This window comes from Formica exsecta, unplaced genomic scaffold, assembly GCF_003651465.1.
Source record: "Formica exsecta isolate Colony F162 unplaced genomic scaffold, ASM365146v1 scaffold933, whole genome shotgun sequence".
NCBI lineage: Eukaryota > Metazoa > Arthropoda > Insecta > Hymenoptera > Formicidae > Formica > Formica exsecta.
In genome coordinates this window covers 215,542-234,533 of record NW_021853700.1, presented here as the reverse complement: position 1 = coordinate 234,533, position 18,992 = coordinate 215,542, and the positions used below count along the sequence as shown (strand labels likewise).

General features: G+C 31.9%; 4 protein-coding genes across 5 annotated transcripts; 2 read left to right on the top strand and 2 right to left on the bottom strand.

The window, feature by feature from the left end:
* Positions 1 to 432: 432 nt before the first annotated feature.
* Positions 433 to 2,847, bottom strand: LOC115245280 (uncharacterized protein KIAA1143 homolog). Its single transcript, XM_029823526.1, has 3 exons — positions 1,472 to 2,847; positions 1,187 to 1,319; positions 433 to 1,091 (listed from the first exon to the last, which is right to left on the bottom strand). Exons 1-3 carry the CDS (start codon positions 1,580 to 1,582, stop codon positions 910 to 912), a joined length of 426 nt encoding a protein of 141 aa, XP_029679386.1. The 5' UTR covers positions 1,583 to 2,847; the 3' UTR covers positions 433 to 909.
* Positions 2,848 to 3,035: 188 nt separating this feature from the next.
* On the bottom strand, positions 3,036 to 6,846 carry LOC115245277 (vacuolar protein sorting-associated protein 26B-like). Of its 2 annotated transcripts, XM_029823522.1 has the most exons (6): positions 6,634 to 6,846; positions 6,359 to 6,502; positions 5,406 to 5,800; positions 5,218 to 5,324; positions 4,819 to 5,030; positions 3,036 to 4,680 (listed from the first exon to the last, which is right to left on the bottom strand). In XM_029823522.1, exons 1-6 carry the CDS (start codon positions 6,634 to 6,636, stop codon positions 4,417 to 4,419), a joined length of 1,125 nt encoding a protein of 374 aa, XP_029679382.1. In that variant the 5' UTR covers positions 6,637 to 6,846; the 3' UTR covers positions 3,036 to 4,416. The 2 variants fall into 2 exon arrangements, with proteins under 2 accessions (XP_029679382.1, XP_029679383.1); XM_029823523.1 differs by lacking the exons at positions 6,359 to 6,502; positions 6,634 to 6,846 and adding an exon at positions 6,153 to 6,331 and having other exon boundaries at positions 4,361 to 4,680.
* A 715-nt stretch (positions 6,847 to 7,561) lies between these two features.
* On the top strand, positions 7,562 to 11,387 carry LOC115245242 (palmitoyltransferase ZDHHC3). Its single transcript, XM_029823460.1, has 8 exons — positions 7,562 to 7,809; positions 7,889 to 8,015; positions 8,270 to 8,452; positions 8,800 to 8,985; positions 9,092 to 9,228; positions 9,307 to 9,391; positions 9,591 to 9,803; positions 9,884 to 11,387. The coding sequence occupies exons 3-8, from the start codon at positions 8,372 to 8,374 to the stop codon at positions 10,043 to 10,045; spliced, it is 864 nt and encodes a 287-aa protein (XP_029679320.1). The 5' UTR covers positions 7,562 to 7,809; positions 7,889 to 8,015; positions 8,270 to 8,371; the 3' UTR covers positions 10,046 to 11,387.
* A 1,393-nt stretch (positions 11,388 to 12,780) lies between these two features.
* Positions 12,781 to 16,561, top strand: LOC115245244. The gene is made up of 3 exons (XM_029823462.1): positions 12,781 to 14,524; positions 15,923 to 16,069; positions 16,278 to 16,561. Exons 2-3 carry the CDS (start codon positions 16,022 to 16,024, stop codon positions 16,539 to 16,541), a joined length of 312 nt encoding a protein of 103 aa, XP_029679322.1. The 5' UTR covers positions 12,781 to 14,524; positions 15,923 to 16,021; the 3' UTR covers positions 16,542 to 16,561.
* Positions 16,562 to 18,992: the final 2,431 nt, after the last annotated feature.

Here is an 18,992-nt window from a genome sequence, read left to right as displayed (position 1 = left end):
ACGCCGATCACGTGATCCGGCGACGTTTTAATGACGTATCGTCGTGGGTTAAAGGGCCGGCGAACGACCAGTAACGCTTGTCGCACGCTCGTCACGTGACCGAGAGCACGTGCGTGTCCAATGAGAGTGATGCTTCCCTAAAAATAAGGGCGATCCGCGATCGAAATGGCGTGAATGGGGGGTGGACTCGATCTCGGACCGTATCGAGCATCCGCCCTTTACGATATTGCAATTTACACGAGCGTATCTTTTATTACCTAAATTAATCGAAGCTTGGAGAGAAATAGAAATGAGCTTTTTCTTTACGAGCAATTTTTATATCGATCGATATTTTTATATTTGCAATACACGTATATGTATATTGCGAATACATGATACAATATACGGTGTACCACAATTCACGATTTGTTGATTCTAATAACAGTTCATCAATTTTTTTTTTTTATCTAGAATATATAAATATATAAAAAATTGAAATTCAAGATGCATTGACTCTTCTCAATATCAATTCTTAAATAGCCGACTTAGTTTCTTTAATTATCTTATATGTAACTTTTAGTTTATAAATATGTACTGTGTCATTGCTTTTAAACTATTGAACATGTCACATATGTTTATTGCAACAAGTAATAACTCATTTCCAGTTCATATTGCCTTTGCTCTTGACTATGTACATTTGCTATCTTTGTACATAATCTTTGTAAATTTCAAGAAGTTATATCTCTAATAAAGTTTTAACAATAAATCAATTACTCATTCATTCTCTCACAAATAAAAAATAATCGATTTTCTTATGACCAGTTTCTCACATATAACTGTGATATATAATATGTATTAAACAATTTACTATATTTACAATAAAATTTACTTACATATAAGACATTTAAGTAAAAGAATTCATATTTTATGCTATCCAACATTGTCGTCATCACTGCCATTAGCATCAAAGGATAAGACAATCTTTTGCTTGTCCCTTTTTGCTTTTTTCCTCACAGGTTGATCTGTGGCAGTTGTATCAGATTTGTCTGACTCTGTTTTAGTCTTGCGAAACATAATCTTCTTAGATAGATCAGCCGGGGCATTACTTTCTTCTGCAAATTAATTCATAACTATAATTAGTTAAACATTGTTATATATAATATAATATTACATTGGCTACTTCAAAATAATTTAGAACAACTTATACCTTTCTCTTTCTGTTTTTTGAAGGCATTTGCTTCTTCCGCTGTTAAATCACCAGAATTTAATACAACAACAACAGGCTTCTCATCAGTTAACTCTTCCTTTTCATCGTCAGAGACTTCCGGTAATACTTCTCTCTAGTTTAACCAATAATATAAATATATTTGAAGCTATTTTTTTTTTAATATTAGTTAATTATAAAACATACAAAATATTATAAACAAAGGTTATAAACAAAGTTGCATACTGTTAAAAATCTGTGGCAAATAATATATTAGAAATATCTTACTTTTGTGTCGACAGTGGGTCCTTCTTTATATCCGATTTGCTGTTTCAACTCTCGTAGAAATTTCGGCTCGTTCGGCTTAATATATGATATATTATGTTTTTTTCTTGACATAATATCTGATTTATTTGGTATATCCGAAGTTTTTGAAAAACATCAACCTTTGAAGTAACAATTTATAGATAGAATTCTGTTGGCAAATTGTGTAAGGCTAATATCGCATGCGTCGTACGATGAGTCAAACGTGCCGATTGGCTAAGAATTTTACAGGCTACAGAAATCTATAGCGAATCGGTGCACTTGTATGCCATAACACATGAAATCTTTATTTTAAAAAATTTGTATACCACTGTTATATACACAAAGTCGCTAATTATTGAGGAATTTTACACGAGATATAGCTAATGACAATTTTCTACAAAATTTTGATACCCAGTATAGCTTTCACACATGTTACAGCGTATATATCATTTTATTAAACTGTAACATAATAGATGACTTATATTCTTATTAAGGAAAAATCGACCAACAGATTCTTCTTTATTTGTTATATGAATTTCTACATTTTACGATCGAGCGTAAGCGCGTTGCACATTACACTTTAAAACAATTTGATAAAAATAAAAAGGCGCAAAAGTATCAATTTCGACAACTATTTCAATACAGAGATATACATAATTTTATAAAATTTATGCATAATTTCACTCGCTAATAAATGATATTTCCTAATTCTAATACATTAAAAAGTTATGTAAAACTGAGCAGGATTGTGAAGACTGGACTGAGTATATATATACATATATAAATCAATTAGCTATAAGTTTCCGATATACATGTGTATGCACATATGCACTGTATACAATATATAATATTCATATGGGCATTAAAATATACAACTAGTTGAATACCGCACATGATAATATGTATATATCTGTGTATGTAAATATATATACATATATATATACACACACATACATATATATATATACACATACAATATTTATCATGTCAAATAATTCACAAATAAATTTTTCCTCCTTTTACTTACACGTTCCTCCTTTTTTTTTCTTCCCTTTCTATCTCTTTTACAGTCTCATTCTTTACAGTCAACAAATAACAAAGGTATGGATTATATAAAGTTTCAACTTACACAAAACAAAATTTCGAGCGTTAGTTACATGTGTATATATATATCATCTAATATTATGTATGTCCCTTGATAAAGTTCTTCTTTTTACAGTTAAATTCCCATGATATAGAACAGTACAAAACGATAAGTTTTTCTTTTGCAGAAGCATTGCTTTCATCGTCATGATATTTCACTGTAACGATGGAAGAAAGTATGTCTGCTCATGACTATTGATGTGATATTACAATATATAAATATGTAAATATATAAACATACATAAATATGTGTATGTTTACATATATATATAAACATACATAAATATGTGTATGTTTACATATATATATGTATATATATAGAGTATCGACTCTCCAAATTATGGTATAGTCACCAAAATAATTTCGTAAAAGAAAAGTAAGGTAATATGGAATTTCTCTTTGATTGGTGTTTTGTACTGTCCACACGAAAAATAATTCATATAATGTAACAAACGCACATTACTCTAAACATTCGAAATCGATTTTTCTCAAAAGATATACAATTAATTATAAAAATTTATTGTGTTATTTTTATTTTTGTGAGATAATGTGTCAATCCAATCAATTATTATTGCCAGAATGAGAAGTCGAATATGTGTATATATATACATATATATATACACACACACACACATGATACTGCACAATATGTATGTATACTATGTATATATATTTATAAATACATGAGGTGGCTACCCCATTGTTTAATCTATCATAGTCCATTCCCGTGTTCAGAAAGGCATATTGATTTGAGCAGATATCATAATTTGTCTATTTGGAAGATTAATATATTACGCAAAATGTACACACTTCTGCATATAAAAGTCTACTTTATGAAATGATTCCTATAGTTGCGCTAAACTCAAGGGAGAATCTATGGCTCGTATCATGCAACAATCGACATCTTCCTTTTTTTTGTTTTCTTAAATACAAACTCGTTCTAAAAATAAGTGCGATTTTGCTCGCTTGACAGATGTCACATGTGTATATATGTGTACTTATATATAAATTATTTTCAAAAAACGTGCATCATACACATAAGTAGTTTTTTCTCTTATTTCTTCATTTATTTATTTATTACTCGTAGACTAGGTGAACGGATTAATATGGGGCAGCCTTTGTGAGTATATTATATCCATTCAGCATTTATAAACTCTCTTTGCATAACATATGACGCTGCCATGAAGAGAGACTTCGGATTTTTCAGAATTATACAGTAGGCGGGTCGGAATTGTCTGTATAAAACATTTAGAACACTGTAACATTCAGATGTTTTGCAAAATGTACCGTTGGTTGTTTAATATTTGATTAGTAAGCCGTCCATTCAGAAATATTCGTACTGCTTGTTCATATTATACTTGTGATTTGCAACACGCAATTCATTAAAATATAATCTAGAAATTATTTCTCTCCAAAATGGCAAAATCTTTTTCTATTTTCTTAATTCATTTTTCGATAGTATTATAATTTTGATCAGTAATATACTAATTATAAATCATTCGCTCTCAATTATATATATACATACATACATACATACATATAAATATATATACAATATGTATGTATATATATATTTATGGTATCCAAAATATTTACAACTTTACTAGCAGGTCTTTTATGTATCCCGCTGTTTTCTTCAATAAAAACAAATCTCCCAACATGCTCGATAAGGGAGATATTTTTTTTTAAGCTAATCCCTTTGCGCTATACATTTTAGCCATACTTAACATTCTCATTTAATCTGGGCCATAATTGACACCAGGGACAGAACTACATGCAAGGGCTCAATCACTTTCTGGACCACCTTCTTTCTCTCCCTCGCCGTCTCCTTCTTCTCGTGTCATGCCTTCGATTGGCGCTGGAGTATCCTCTACATTCGTGATGTTACTCGTTGGCAGTTGATCGGAACCAGGCGGTACTGACGGTGGACCGTTCTGAGGAGCGCCTTGCGGGAATCCCGTCTCGGCCGACACTAAATGCGACGGCATGTGTGGCGAGGCCGTTTGTGATTTTCTGCTTTTTTCACCCTTCCTCCACAACGTAATTTCCTACGAATACGAGAATATATAAAATAAGACACGAGGAAAAATGCACAGCAATAATATCGTTTTAAACATAAAAAGAAAAAATATAATAATTTCAAAGAAAATCTTAAAGAAAGTATAATGTGTATACAGGTAACTCACTTGCTGCTTGAAATATCGTCGATCTTCTTCGTCCATGAGAACCAAATTCAGATAATATCTAACGCTAAATTTTTTATTAATATCGCGCATTGTAGGCGCTAGATCGTACCCAGCCAAAAATACCCTTATAGGAATGGACTCTCCTCGAACAGGTGCACCATCCATAATTTCGTACTTTGCTATAGTTTCGTTTTCGGTAAACGTATGAGGACCTGCAAATATGTATTCTGATTATTGTCTTAGTATGCCTGAATATCATAAAGAAAAACACTTGTTAAACCAAAACTCGCATTCCAATTTTGCCTCATGCTATTCTACATGCATTCAAAACTGCAGAAAATTATAGTTAATATGTATTACTACATTTTATAATTAAGTGTTATGTTATTTAAAACATACCAGATCCTGTAGTTTCTCGTTTGATGATTGCTATCTCCATATGTTTTATCTTTATTCTAACCAAAAGAAAGTATATTTTGCCAACAATTACATCTTTCAAATGATATCTGGAAAAAAAAGGAGTAGTTAGTGCCACAAATTTAGAGAAGCATTGCGACAACTCAAATATTTTGTTAAATTTAACTTACTTGCTTTTATTATATTCAAATTCGATATGCAAACAGTCTTCAATTCCAACTTCCATCTTAATGGGATTATTCATATCTGGATAGGAACTAAGAGTGTGCACAACTAATTCGAGTTCTTTAACAATGTCACTAAGTCTTCGTACAATTGTCACTTTCAAGAAATATCTTAGTCGCACGTTGGAGCCAGTATAACTCTCAAATGGTTTCTCCACATTTGGAAATTCAAATGTGTACACTGTATTGTGTGTTAATTCTCCTGGCCTTGCCAATTCTTTCACTAAGCTTGTAAACTCATGGTGGGTACCTCTGTCATAATATAGCTCGATTTGTCCAATAAACTCTACTTTAACACCATGATGCTCCAATTTACCAGCTTTCCGTAAACTGATGTTGATCTGCAACCATTAATTTAATAAGAAATTTGTACTTCATAAAAGCATATATATAATATAAAATATCAAAGAAAATACAATAATAAATACTATTTATAATAATTATATATAATTAATGAAATGCAAAGTTCACAAGAACAGTTTAAAAAGCATGGCATAAATTTTGTTAAGAAATACATATAACTATAAAATATATTGTCTATATTTCTCTGCAGTTGCATCTTCTATTAATAATAAATTAATCTGCAAACAGATATAAAATATAAAGCTGCAAGAGAGATTTATGTTTTAACTTTTTATATATAAAATAAATTTTATATATATATATATGAAATTTTAATGATTGACGATTCACCAAGTATATTAGCGAACAGTCTATGCATGATAGATATAGTACTTGTTCAAGTTTCATGGAACAGTCACATAGTTTTCAACGCACTGAACACATTGCATGCAAACACGTTAACAGTTTTCAGTCCTGTCAAATTGCAGTTTTCGTGAACCAGATAAACGATCAACGTTGACTCGACGTTGTATTGGGGTGGAGCAGAATCCCCCTACCTTGCCGGACACGGTCTCGCCGTCGTAGTACAGCAGGTGCCGCTCTTTCTTGCCATCCTCGGATTTGATGTCGGCGGTCTTTCGCGTCTCAGCACCGTCCAACGTGATCTCTATATCGGCCGATTGGCCGAAACCGAAGAAACTCTGCGGCAGAGAAATAATAAGTGATGTAACGCTGAAGAAATGTGAGTAACGTGCGCGCGACGAGACTATGAGCGCTTAAATTTTGAAAGTCGATGGTGGGCGCTGACCGTGGCCCCCGGGGGCGAACGCACCATTTTCCACGGAGAGAGAGAGACACAGCCTTCGTTGCGAGCGATGAGATGGCCCGGCGCGGTGCCGCGATCACGCTGATACGATCGGCGTAGCTGGGATCAATGGACGATACTCCAGGGCAGCATTTTCCTGGACTCAGTGACGAAGAAAGTTGGGTTATTTTTTACTCCTTCCTAAAAGTCACAAGTAGCCAATATGACCGTGGCGGCCCCCCCCCTACCCTTCGCCGATCATACAATCGTAGGTGCGTTGTCGTGGGTCGCGTTCGAAAATCCACTCGTTCGAGTAGCGGTCAATTGACCAATCGGAATGAGGTAAATTTTAGTAATCTTCTTCCTGATTGGTCGATCAAACGCTACTCTACTCTAGAAATCCTTAAGGTACCTTTACATGGCAGCGTCAAGCGTTAAGCGTCTGCGCAGAATATTGTAGCTCCGTAAAGTTAGCCGGACCACTTTAACTTTTTAATAATTAAAATTATCTAATCGTTTGGTAGTCGTTTGGTGATGATTGGTAGCTTGATTAAAACGTTTGGTGGTCTATCGTTTTTTTTAAATTAAATAATTAAAATATTGGTGTAAAGTTAGCCGGACATTTTTAATTTTTAGTCTAATCGATTAAATCAGGGCTTATTCAATGCACAACGTTTGGTAGCTAATTATTATGCCCGTATCAGACTACGCATTGAAAATTGAAGATTGAAGATTAAAGATTGAAATTTGACTAATCAGGACAAAAGGGACTAAAATTTCTTTGTCCTGATTGGTCAAATTTCAATCTTCAATCCTTGTCAATGCGTAGTCTGATACGGGCTTTATGCTATTCCGCTGCATGAGTTCGCACCTTTATTAAACTGCCGGTGGCGCTTGCAAGAATTCGGAAACGATGAGATCGGTTTCCGCTCTCGATAATATCCGATTCCGCGTCTCTCGCGGATCCCCCAGACCCAGATTGCGCACGTGATATCGTGATAACCGGATCGTCAGATCGCGCTTTTACATGATTTCTTGAACCGTTAGTTACAAATGTTACAATAAACGATTACGCGAGGGAGAAGATAGAAAGGGAGAAATACTATCTCCTCAATAGTACGAGTTACGAGTTGCTGTCATGCTAGTTTTTATACGTGATTGTTTTTCGATTAATAAATGAAAATTAATTCGACAAATTAGAACGTATGTGCTCATACATTCATAGCTTCTTTCGCGTTACCATACACACACCCTATCCACTTCGTTGCTAATTACATTGTAGGTGTTATCGGGAAAAATTAATTTCCATCCACAGTGCACGCATTTCTGCGACGCTACAACGCAAAGCAATATGACGACAGACATCGTACATTGTTGTTCATCACGAATACATGTCGTCGCATGACAATGTGAGTATTCAATTTAAACAATTTATATATGCATCCTTCGAGAGAACATTGAGATTTGCATGTCATTTCCAATATACTCCATATTCTCTGAGACTATCTAAATTTTCATTATCGTTGACAAATAATACATTGATAAATATTTATCTTGTCATTAAACGCGATCCTGATATCGGACAAATAACGCTCGGGCTTCACTTAAGGCTGAAAATGTAATATTTGTATCATTATAATCAGTGTCCTTTTATTTGTTTTAGGAATGTGGCTGTGAGTTTTTGCGTGTATGAAGGTGGAGGTGTCAGTGATCTCCCTTATGTTTCACAAGGGATACAGATGTTCAGTGAATAACACTTTCAACAATGGATTATGATTATATGCCCTTTCATAGGGAGAAAGACTTTCATAATAGATGTTGTGGTGGAAAACTCTGGTGTATTAAGGCAAGTTTTACTAATAGAATTTTTAATGTATGTGTTCTGCATTATATATTGGAGGATATAAGTTTGTTTTGCAAGCAATTAAAATTTGCTTTGACATCGTAAGCAATTGAGTATATAAAAGTTCTAAATAAGGAAAAAAAGAAATTGATTTTATATGAAATTCAAAAATAAATCAATATTTTTAGAATCCAACAATTAACTTTTGACTACATAATTTAGAGAGCAAAAGAAAACAAAATAAGAGATGCTTATAAGCATTCAAAACATGAGCGTCCAAAGCAAACTTATCCATTATATTCTTATTTATTTCAATATATAATCTTAATGTAACATTTCTATATTTGTAGGACATATGCGGGATCATATGTGCTGTATTAACATGGCTGCTGATAATCTATGCAGAATTCGTAGTAATGGCAGTAATTCTTATTCCTACTATAAATACATTATATTCCAGTCTGAATATGGCCATTTTTCAGTCTCTAGCATTTTTGGCTTTTGCATCACATTTAAGAACTATGTTTACAGATCCGGTAATTAAGATCAGGTTTAATGTTTATTTATTACAGATATTTATTACAGATATATATTGAAACAAGATACATTATGCTCTTTTTGGTATTTTGTTCTTGTATATAGGGTGCGGTACCAAAAGGTAATGCAACGAAAGAAATGATACAACAAATGGGATTTAGAGATGGACAAGTTATCTTTAAGTGTCCAAAATGTTGTTCTATCAAGCCTGACAGGGCACATCATTGCTCTGTTTGCCAAAGGTAAGCTGATAGGATTAAGTTTGTATATGTGAGATAGGGCAATGCATTGATTATGTTGTGTTAAAATATTGATTATAGGTGTATTAGAAAAATGGATCATCATTGCCCATGGGTCAACAATTGTGTGGGAGAAAATAATCAAAAATACTTTGTACTTTTTACTGTGAGTATTTTACAAATTACATATGTATCACTATATGTAATATAAATCTTTACAAAGAAAAATCAAAATTTGTCAAAACATTGACATTTAAATTATTACAAAAATTAACATTTTAAATTATTTACATTTCTAATGTAAATCTATTGAAATTTTTGTACAATACCATCTTAAATACACTTTTTGTTATGCTATATTTTAGTTTTATATAGCGGGCATATCTCTACAATCTCTATTTTTGTGTATACAACAATTCACCACGTGTGTCAGACAAGAATGGAGGGAATGCTCCACGTTCAATCCACCTGCGACGGTAGTGTTATTGTTATTTTTGGCATTCGAGGCACTTTTATTCGCCATTTTTACTGCTGTGATGTTAGGCACACAACTACAAGCTATTTGGAATGATGAAACTGTATGTACATTTAAATTATTTTTTTGTGAGAATATATAAAAAGAGAATACGAATTATATTCATAAAAATATATGTTGCAGGGCATAGAACAACTTAAAAAAGAGGAAGCTAGATGGGTTCGTAATAGTAGATGGAAATCAATTCAAGCAGTTTTTGGAAGATTTTCGATAGCTTGGTTCTCCCCTTTTACCTCACCTCCTAATGCAAAGACAAAATTAGATTCGTACCTATATTCTGTCTGAATTATATATTTTGATACGTATAACCATGACTTACATAGAGGAATATTTAGTGTACATAAATACTAATTAATTTTAATGTTCATGTATGTGATTGATATACAGAATAATTCTGAAAAACGATGAAAAATATCAGAAAAAAATTTTGTGCACACATGTGTATAATTTAATGAGCTTTATGATACTATTTTTTTCAGTAAATATATTGATATATCTGAAATAACGATTGCACAATTTTTTTTTAAATTTTATTTTGATCTTGTTTTTTTAAATATAATCACATAGTTTTTATATAAAAATTGATTTTCTCAAAATTCTTTAAATTATGCAAAATTTTTCCATTTTGTATAATTATTCTGTATGTTATATGTGTACAAGGACAGATATATTGTGTTCATAGTGCTGAGAATTTTGTACAATTTCACAATCAAATTTTATATTATTTCTCAAACTTTTGCTTATCGCTAGTAAAGAAGACGTTATGATACTAAAAGTATTGAAAATTAATAATTTGAGAAATTTAATGCGGCTTAAGGCTCTTCGTCCCTCATTAACATTATATTGATTTCTAATGCCGAAAAAAAATCAATCTTTTTTGTGAAATATATCGAAATAAATTAATTTCCCCACTATTCATATATTTGATAATATATTATATTTAATAATATATATTTGAAATTATATATTCGATAATATATATTTTTGATATTATATTTGTATTTTTGATAATATATATTTGACATTATATTTGATAATATAAATTGGTAAATTCTTTAGACTCTTTCCGAATTAATAAATGATGTTAATCTTGGCCAATTATTATAAGGTCTACTTTTGTTGCAAAACATATACAAACGAGTTGTACGCATATTTATTAATACAATAAAGAACAAAGTTTCTGGTGTATTTTATCAAGTCATGTTATCGAATATATGATGGAGCAAGAGAAAATAAATTTATTTTCATATATTCTTCTCTCTTCTAAGAAAAAGAATTCACATGAATTCTTACTTCTGACATCATATTTTAATGATAATGAGAAAATAAGAGCTTTAACAATTATTGTAATTAATTGTTTACATTTGTTTTTTTATAAAAGCTCTATTTGTTAGTATATCATATTCATTTTTCATATTAAACAATTGAAACATTTTATATTAAACAATTGAGAATTGATTATATATATTTATATATATATATATATACATATACATAGAATTGCAAGAATTACAATTTATTATGCTGTATTGCATAATATGTAACACAATTCTTGCAATTGTAACGAAAAATATGTGTAAGTAAGAATTCCTTAATATAAGACATACTTAAATATAAATATTTAATATAGATATATGTATATTTACATCTCTCTCTTCGCGCGCGTGGAATATTTGTAATTTTATACTATCACCCAACAAAATATTGTTCCAATTGCGTTAACAACATTGAGAGAAAAGTACTTAAGAATAATAATCAGGGCTGAATTTACGTTTTCTAGGTCTTTGGATGCAATATTTTTGGAGTGCTAGAGTACATAAACTTAAGTAGGTTCAGAAAATGAATATATTTAATAAATGTGTCATACGTAATATTACAAATAGAATTAGGCCTAATTAATTTTCAAATTACAAATATAAGATTATTTTAAACATTCATGCATATTTAATATCTATAAATGTTTTTTTTTTTTTGCTTTAAATTTCGCAAAATTATTGATTGTTATATAATTAATTCGTTTTTTATTAATATCATTATGAATACTACGTAATGAATTTTACATGATTGGATTCATTGTGAGCCTTATTTTTACATTACAGCAAGAACTTCACTGTATTTATATATATAAAAGAATATTTTTTATCTTTTTAAACGACATACATATAGTCTATTCATCATATGTTTAAATCAATATAGTTGCAATGTTTACTATTATTTTCTATAATAACGCGAGTTGTTAAAGGCCCCTGAATTTACGGCCCGAGATAATGCGCCTATAGGTAAATCCGGCTCTGGTAATTATGATATTTTATCCAAAGAAATATAATATTTAAAGATAAAGCGTATATCTCTTTCTATATAGGATTATACCGACAAAACAAATATAATCATATATTATGATGATTGTATTATGATCGTAATGAACAATGGAAACAGTTCTTTAATATGTTCATCTTTCATTTATTTCTCTTAAGATTGGGTTTCACATATTTCATATTTCATATTTTTATAAACATATAAACACATTCAAATTCATAATACCTCATATAATTCAAACCCATAATTTGTAAAATAATTCTGTTCAATCATATATTATTATACTTTGAACAGTACTACAACTTTTATATCGAAATATTTCACAAAAAAATTATGCATCGTTGTTAACAAGATAAATTGTGAATGACTTTTATACTTACAATAGAATTAAATTTTAACCATTTAATTTAATGTATATTTGTTATGATCTACTGTCCTTCGTTCAGAAGGTAAAACGAGGGAACCATATGTTTTTTCAAAATTATACATCGAATTATTATTTATACATATTAAAAGACATAAGAAATATATTAACTTTTAAGAACAAATTAAAAATTTTCTTCCTTTATTCTCAATTCGTAGTTAACACGCCAGTATCGATTAAATGCGAAATAAAAGAAAATTCATCACCTCGATGTATCAGGGATTTAAAAACGAGGATGTTTTATATGTCTTAAATGTCTTATATGTTTTAAATCCAAGTATTTCTTCTCGAATAAATAATATTCACATCCTTCTCGAGTCACTATAAAAATTTCATTTGAACTTACGAGAGCTCCAGCAGTCAGCGATATTCCCTTGTTATTTAGTCGCGCATTCATAAACTCGCATTCGGAGATTTTCCTGCTTGACTTGGAAACGATCAGTCGCGCGGTCACTAATGCGAAAAAGATTGGCGATAATTAGCATTTTAATTTGCAGCAGTAATTTCTCCATATTACTTTCTATACTCGCTCTCCAAACATCTGCAAATAAATACCGTATTTCATGTTATTAAGAGCATACGCGGAGATATATATATATATATATATGTAAATGAAATCTCTTGCAAAACACACAATTGATATTGATCTCTATAGTATCAGCTTCACATAACGCAGCAATGTGAACCATTTATCTCAAGTTGTAATCCGTACATTTAGTTGTTCAACAGCAACTTTTATAAAGTAAAAGTCAACAATTAGCATTTTAATAATAGCGATCTAGTATATCATTAACTCTTTATGATCTAACGTTGCGATATATTTCACGACATAACTTTATTATTCCGATTTCTCTGTGTAACCGCCACACGCAAAGTATTAAAATAATATATATATTACTATTACAATATACACTATAATTATTAATATATGTAATATTATTAAGAGTATATTATATTGATATACTTTTGATAATAATGATAATGATTCAATGTACAACAATAATTGCCGATTGTTGCATTGTGCTTTTTACATGTTTCTTATGGAATTGTGTTTAAATTGATTCTATTTTTATTTTTTATTGCTAAGGAAGTACTACTATAATATAGTATATTTTTCTTATAGTACTACTATAATATAGGAAGTACTATTATAATATATTATATTTTCTTGATTCTAATCATAATTATATATGCTCCATAGATAATTCATAATTATATCTGCCTCATATCTTTTTGTTTTCTCATCATTTTTCAATCAAGAAATTAAAGTTGAATGCAGCTTCTCATCGACAAGGCTCTATTTAATTGCCGAGATCTCTTCTCGATCTCTTCGTATTAAACATACAATCATTTTCGATTACTTCTAATCTAAGCGTAAATCACGAGTGGTCGGTAAACAGATATTACAGGATTAAAGCGTGTTTAAAAAATGTCAATCAAACAGAAAAAATCTGTCGTTTAGCCGTAGAAATACGTCAATCGCAAAGCGTGCGAGTGTCTGGCGTGGAAAAAAAACAAAGCCGCGCGCACACGGCGCCGCTCGGCTCGTTTTCCACTTTCATCGACTTCCGTTTTTGCGGACGAGGACACGGCGGCGAGACGCGACACTTCCACTTTGACGAGGAACGCGACAAGGCCGCGAAGGCGCGCCGATGCGAAGCGGTGACGCTTGAAATTCGCCTTTATCGCGAGCGGCGACGCCGCTGCTGGCTTTCACTTTTTCCTGGCGATACTTGTCGCTGAGTCTTTCGAAGTCTTTCCGCGCGAGAGTCCACGCGTGCGCGCGATTTCTCGGAGGTATCGTTTACCTAGGCACGTGTCTAAAGAATACAATACTCCGGATATAAAGCTCCGGATGGACGGAGCTTGACACTATCCGAGACTAACATGTTTTGTTTTATTTTAATTTTAGATTGCAACACGTTGATTCTTCTCAATTGTCGAGTATCACTTCGGCCAGATGGAGGGAACGGTGATCTGTTGACACAATGATCGGTGAAATTGGTTCTACGGAAAAAGTTTTGGTAAATGACGCGCTTCTTTTTTTTATTAGATTGGATTATATATAGCTATATACACTTTGCTTATTTTTTCTGTGATTCGAAAACATAAAGGTATCTCCGATATCAAGTCGATCAATCTGTGGGTGTTGGCTTCGAGGTGTTTAAAATGGCTCGAGACGAGACGCTTTGCTTCGTTACGCTTTGCTTAAATACTTTCGCTTTCGTGCTCCGCGGATCATCGTGATCCCTAATTGGATAGGCTTTTACGTAAACGCCGTTTTACGGGTATTTACTGATGCTTTATCTTGACGAGTCATCTAGACCTACGGGGCGATGAGAGATACAATTGATTAGTTCACAGCATATTCAATATTCAATATTTAGAATATAAATATTCAATATTTTAGTGGCTTCTTCTCATTTCGTGTAAAAGAAAGAAAGCGATGGAGAAACATGATTTTTCTCTCGCGTGATTGTTAACGTCAGTTAAATATTCATAAAAATTGTCAGTTAAAAACACAGGCTTTTTACGGTTTTTACACGATTAAGAGATATACAGCGACTGATGTAAACATTTCTATTGTATTTTAATATTAATTTAAATATACATTGCAAAAATGTTTTAGGAGACATATATTTCCCAACGTTTTTTAGGTATTTTTTAGACTTTCGTATTGTCTGGACGTGCGCGATGAAAGAACTTGCATTTCGTTAACAGTTTGTTTCGCAATAAGTGAGCGGTAAAGGTACACGTATATATGTATACATAAATGAGAATGGAGGACAATCGTAAAATTTTTTTTCTTGTTTAAGTGGACATCCCTTAGAGAGAACCATGTTTATAATGATGTACATGACAATATCGTTATTTCGAGCAATTTACAATGCGTTTGCAATTACATCCATCTACATTTAAAGATCCAAGCATAAATAAATACGTAAAACGAAGCGTGCAAGTCGATTTTTCTTTCGGCAAATGAATATTCCTCTCTCTAACGTGATCTCTCTTTTCAATATTCCTTTTTACTTCGAAATTTTCGAAATTAGATTAGGCTCTTTCACCAGATTTTGATATGTTATACACGCGAGATCTCTTGCTTCTCTTATACTTTGATTTTCTCTTAAGACTCGCTTTTACGGAAAAGGCTTATTATTAGAGACACGATGTATTTTACTCTAGATTTATCCTGCGAATCGAGGCGATGCTCACATTTCACACGCAACATTTTCAATCCACGTACTCTCCGAGTACCTTGACATTAGCGTCCAGCGGAAATGCACTTTACGGACAATCAAACGCGACCTTTTTTTCCATTCGTAGTTAATTGCAAATCTATTCGCGATAATGCCACGCGGCACAACATGCAATTAATCTGACGAATGACCCGATTTATCGCTTTCCCTGTTGCATTGATTTAGCCAAGAGAGATTTATACGGCAACAACATCACTGTACGACATCACGTCACATTAGTTGCCACTTCAGTTCATCTTGATCGCGCAAGATATCACCGAGGAAATGGAACGGAAAATAATAATGACATGGAGCGAGGGAAACATTTTATTAGTACGTATATATTTATCGAAAATTATTGCTATTTGTCACTCATTTAATTATTCGTTACGTCCAATAGTGACGATCGTAATAGGATTTATTCGCATTTTAATGTACAGATTGTCAGATATTCTGCTATTGAATTCTATTGAAATTTCAAGAAATTTTTTAGAGAATTTTTTTACGCTCCAGATAAATATAAAATATTTTATTATCGCAGATTTTTTGCCTTCTCGTCGCGTTAATTATCGTCGTGGCAGCATATGATCCGGACGACAAATCCCTGAAAGATATTCTCTTGCCCGAGGGTCAATTCGAGGCGTTTTACCTGAAAGGTACGCAGGACGAGGAGCAAAACGCCGTGAGACCGCCTCATCTTCACGGATCCTTTCATCAGTATCGAAATCCTGCGCTGGTCGACGCACCGAATAGCGCAGCTTACGGATTTCGTTTCGATGGGAAACGCCGTTTCAATTTCAGTTGAATTATTGCCAATAATTGAATCTGAAAGAAAAGCATTGAACGCGATTAGAAATATTTACTGACACTTTCATCAAGAATTGCGGTTATCGATTGAAACGCAAAAATCAGAGATACATTAGGAGAGAAGTTTCGCGGGCGTAGCGGTTAGCGATTATTAGCATCATTTTGTGCAGTCATGCGTATAATTCGAAAGTGTGAATATCTAAGAAAATTTTAGATTCATATAAGAGATGTACATTTATAGATTAAATTTTTTTTTCAAGAAACAGGTATTGTAAACGCGGTTTATGCAAAGAGTAAAGATGGATATAATAATTGATGTATTTTCGAGCAAATGATTTAGGATTTATAAAAGAATAAAGAATATATTTTGAATCACATCCATTGTTTAATTGTATTTATATCCCATATTCTTTTTATTAATTTTATTAGAAACCTGAAGTTATATATTAGAAACCTATAAACTGCAAGCAAATCAACGGAATGTGCTCGGATTATCATTAATCTTCCAGCTAATATGATCGATGTATTTGCTCAATTAATTTACAATATCTAATCCTTGCCGCCAAAGAAAATGTTTTATTAATTAGAGATGTTTAAGATATGTCAGATACATATTTTATCATAAATTATTCCAGCCCAATTTACATAAATCATGAGCAGTTATAAATTACAGGCTCTTTAACATTAAATGGAGTATAAATTTAAAAAATAGACATAAATAAATAATGTGTACTATTTATATCTGTATTTAAAAGCCGATAATACTTAATACAGTGATATTTGCTGAACTTCTAAAAAGTATATCATAAACGTTTTATTCTTTGTAAGCAAAAACGTTTTTTTTTTTGCAGCAAAAACGCAAATGACATTCAGTAATTGACGTTCGAATAATTCGTGATTGAGAATAAAGAGTTTTTCATAAACTAAGATTTATTTTAAGAATTTAAAACTATGGAAAATTTTCTCATGACTTTTTACCTAAGGAAAGATCGATTTCTCAAATCGGTCAAAATATTTATAACTAGAAGAAAATAGTGTAATCTTGCGACATTATGTATGTATATATTGCATTATAACTCGCGATTATGCATATACGAAAGTGAGAGAGATTGTAAGTGCAAACTGTAATGTTTTATAATAGTCAGAATAATGTATTCTCGAAGGAGCTGATTTGATCAAAAGGTACCATTACAAAAATTGATGTTAATATATTATTACTTGACTACAGTGCCGGCGAATAAATGAGATGTTACGTGCGTCGCCATTAATATTCCGACCGGATCAAACCTGTGTTCTGTGCATGTGCGATCATGAGAGAAACAGCTGATTTGTTGTTAGACCAAATATCATTACATCGATCGCGCGGAGAACCTCGGAATTTTTTACATTGATCTACGCGTTTTTTCAAACGTGTCTTCGAACCACACCTTTTCCGTTACGATCATACGGTAGGTATAATTATCTGAGAGATCGAAACTTTTTGTTATATTTTGCGGCTTTCTTATCAGAACTGCTTCTATTTTATCCTAATTAATAAATGGTTTTCTACCTAGCAATAAAACGCAGAACACTCTTATCTGCGCCGCGTACGTAAGAATCCGATATGGAGCAGATTCAACTCTTTGTGATTCGACAAACAACTTTCCATGTTTAGATGATGTGCTAGAAACTTGGCGTTTCGCGCTTGGAGATGGGAAACTCATAAACACGCAATTAAAACGGGGCGTTTAGTAATTTTACTTTCATTAAGCCAATGGCTTTTGTTATGACTACTCTCGCGTTAAATTGGAAAAGTCCGTAAGATTTCAATAGAAATTCGAGAAATTTATTACGTGTTCGCACGATATACTTCCAAATGTAATCATCAGAATCGAAACTTACAGCATTATGTTAAGGCGTCACGAAATGTATATTGCAATGCGCATATTTATATATTTTCATCTCTGCGATTATTAAAAACAAACGAGATTCTACTTTTTTCGAATAAAAGTTACTTAGTAATCTCTTGGATTAAATTTTCTAAAGTTTATAAAAATATTTGAAATTAATTACCTTCAGAAAATTTTTACTTCTATGTCTTGTTATATGTAATCCGTTTAAAAGTGGAGAATAAAGAAGACATCTCGATGATTTCTTCTTCGTATGTGACATAAAGCACAAACTTGATGCGAGAGAATTCCTCGTCGTTCATCTCAAGAACTTCAGCTAATTGTCACTTAATTCATATGTCGAAGTTGTAATGTGTGTACAGTTATTGTTGAAGTCTAGAAAAATAACAACAAAAGTGAGAAAACTCATCGCCATGATATATTCTAGTAGAAAAGACTTTTATTTTCTACACATGAAATCATTAGCATAATTAAGCTATAAATTGAAAACTACACTATTACTACCACTATGATACACAGACGAAAGAAAGAGCGCTCTCTCGAATGAAACAAGTTGATTT

Bases quoted from the DNA above. Each gene is read 5' to 3' on its own strand.
- LOC115245280 (XM_029823526.1), bottom strand. From the start codon at position 1,582: ATGTCAAGAAAAAAACATAATATATCATATATTAAGCCGAACGAGCCG. The intron at 1,320-1,471 runs GTAAGATATTTC...TGGTTAAACTAG, and splicing joins GACCCACTGTCGACACAAAA to AGAGAAGTATTACCGGAAGT. The intron at 1,092-1,186 runs GTATAAGTTGTT...ATTAATTTGCAG, and splicing joins CAAAAAACAGAAAGAGAAAG to AAGAAAGTAATGCCCCGGCT.
- LOC115245242 (XM_029823460.1), top strand. From the start codon at position 8,372: ATGGATTATGATTATATGCCCTTTCATAGGGAGAAAGACTTTCATAAT. The intron at 8,986-9,091 runs GTAATTAAGATC...TCTTGTATATAG, and splicing joins GAACTATGTTTACAGATCCG to GGTGCGGTACCAAAAGGTAA. The intron at 9,392-9,590 runs GTGAGTATTTTA...GCTATATTTTAG, and splicing joins AATACTTTGTACTTTTTACT to TTTTATATAGCGGGCATATC.
- LOC115245244 (XM_029823462.1), top strand. From the start codon at position 16,022: ATGGAACGGAAAATAATAATGACATGGAGCGAGGGAAACATTTTATTA. The intron at 16,070-16,277 runs GTACGTATATAT...TTATTATCGCAG, and splicing joins GCGAGGGAAACATTTTATTA to ATTTTTTGCCTTCTCGTCGC.
- LOC115245277 (XM_029823522.1), bottom strand. The intron at 5,801-6,358 runs GTAGGGGGATTC...TAATGGTTGCAG, and splicing joins GCGAGACCGTGTCCGGCAAG to ATCAACATCAGTTTACGGAA. The intron at 5,325-5,405 runs GTAAGTTAAATT...TTTTTTTTCCAG, and splicing joins TTTGAATATAATAAAAGCAA to ATATCATTTGAAAGATGTAA.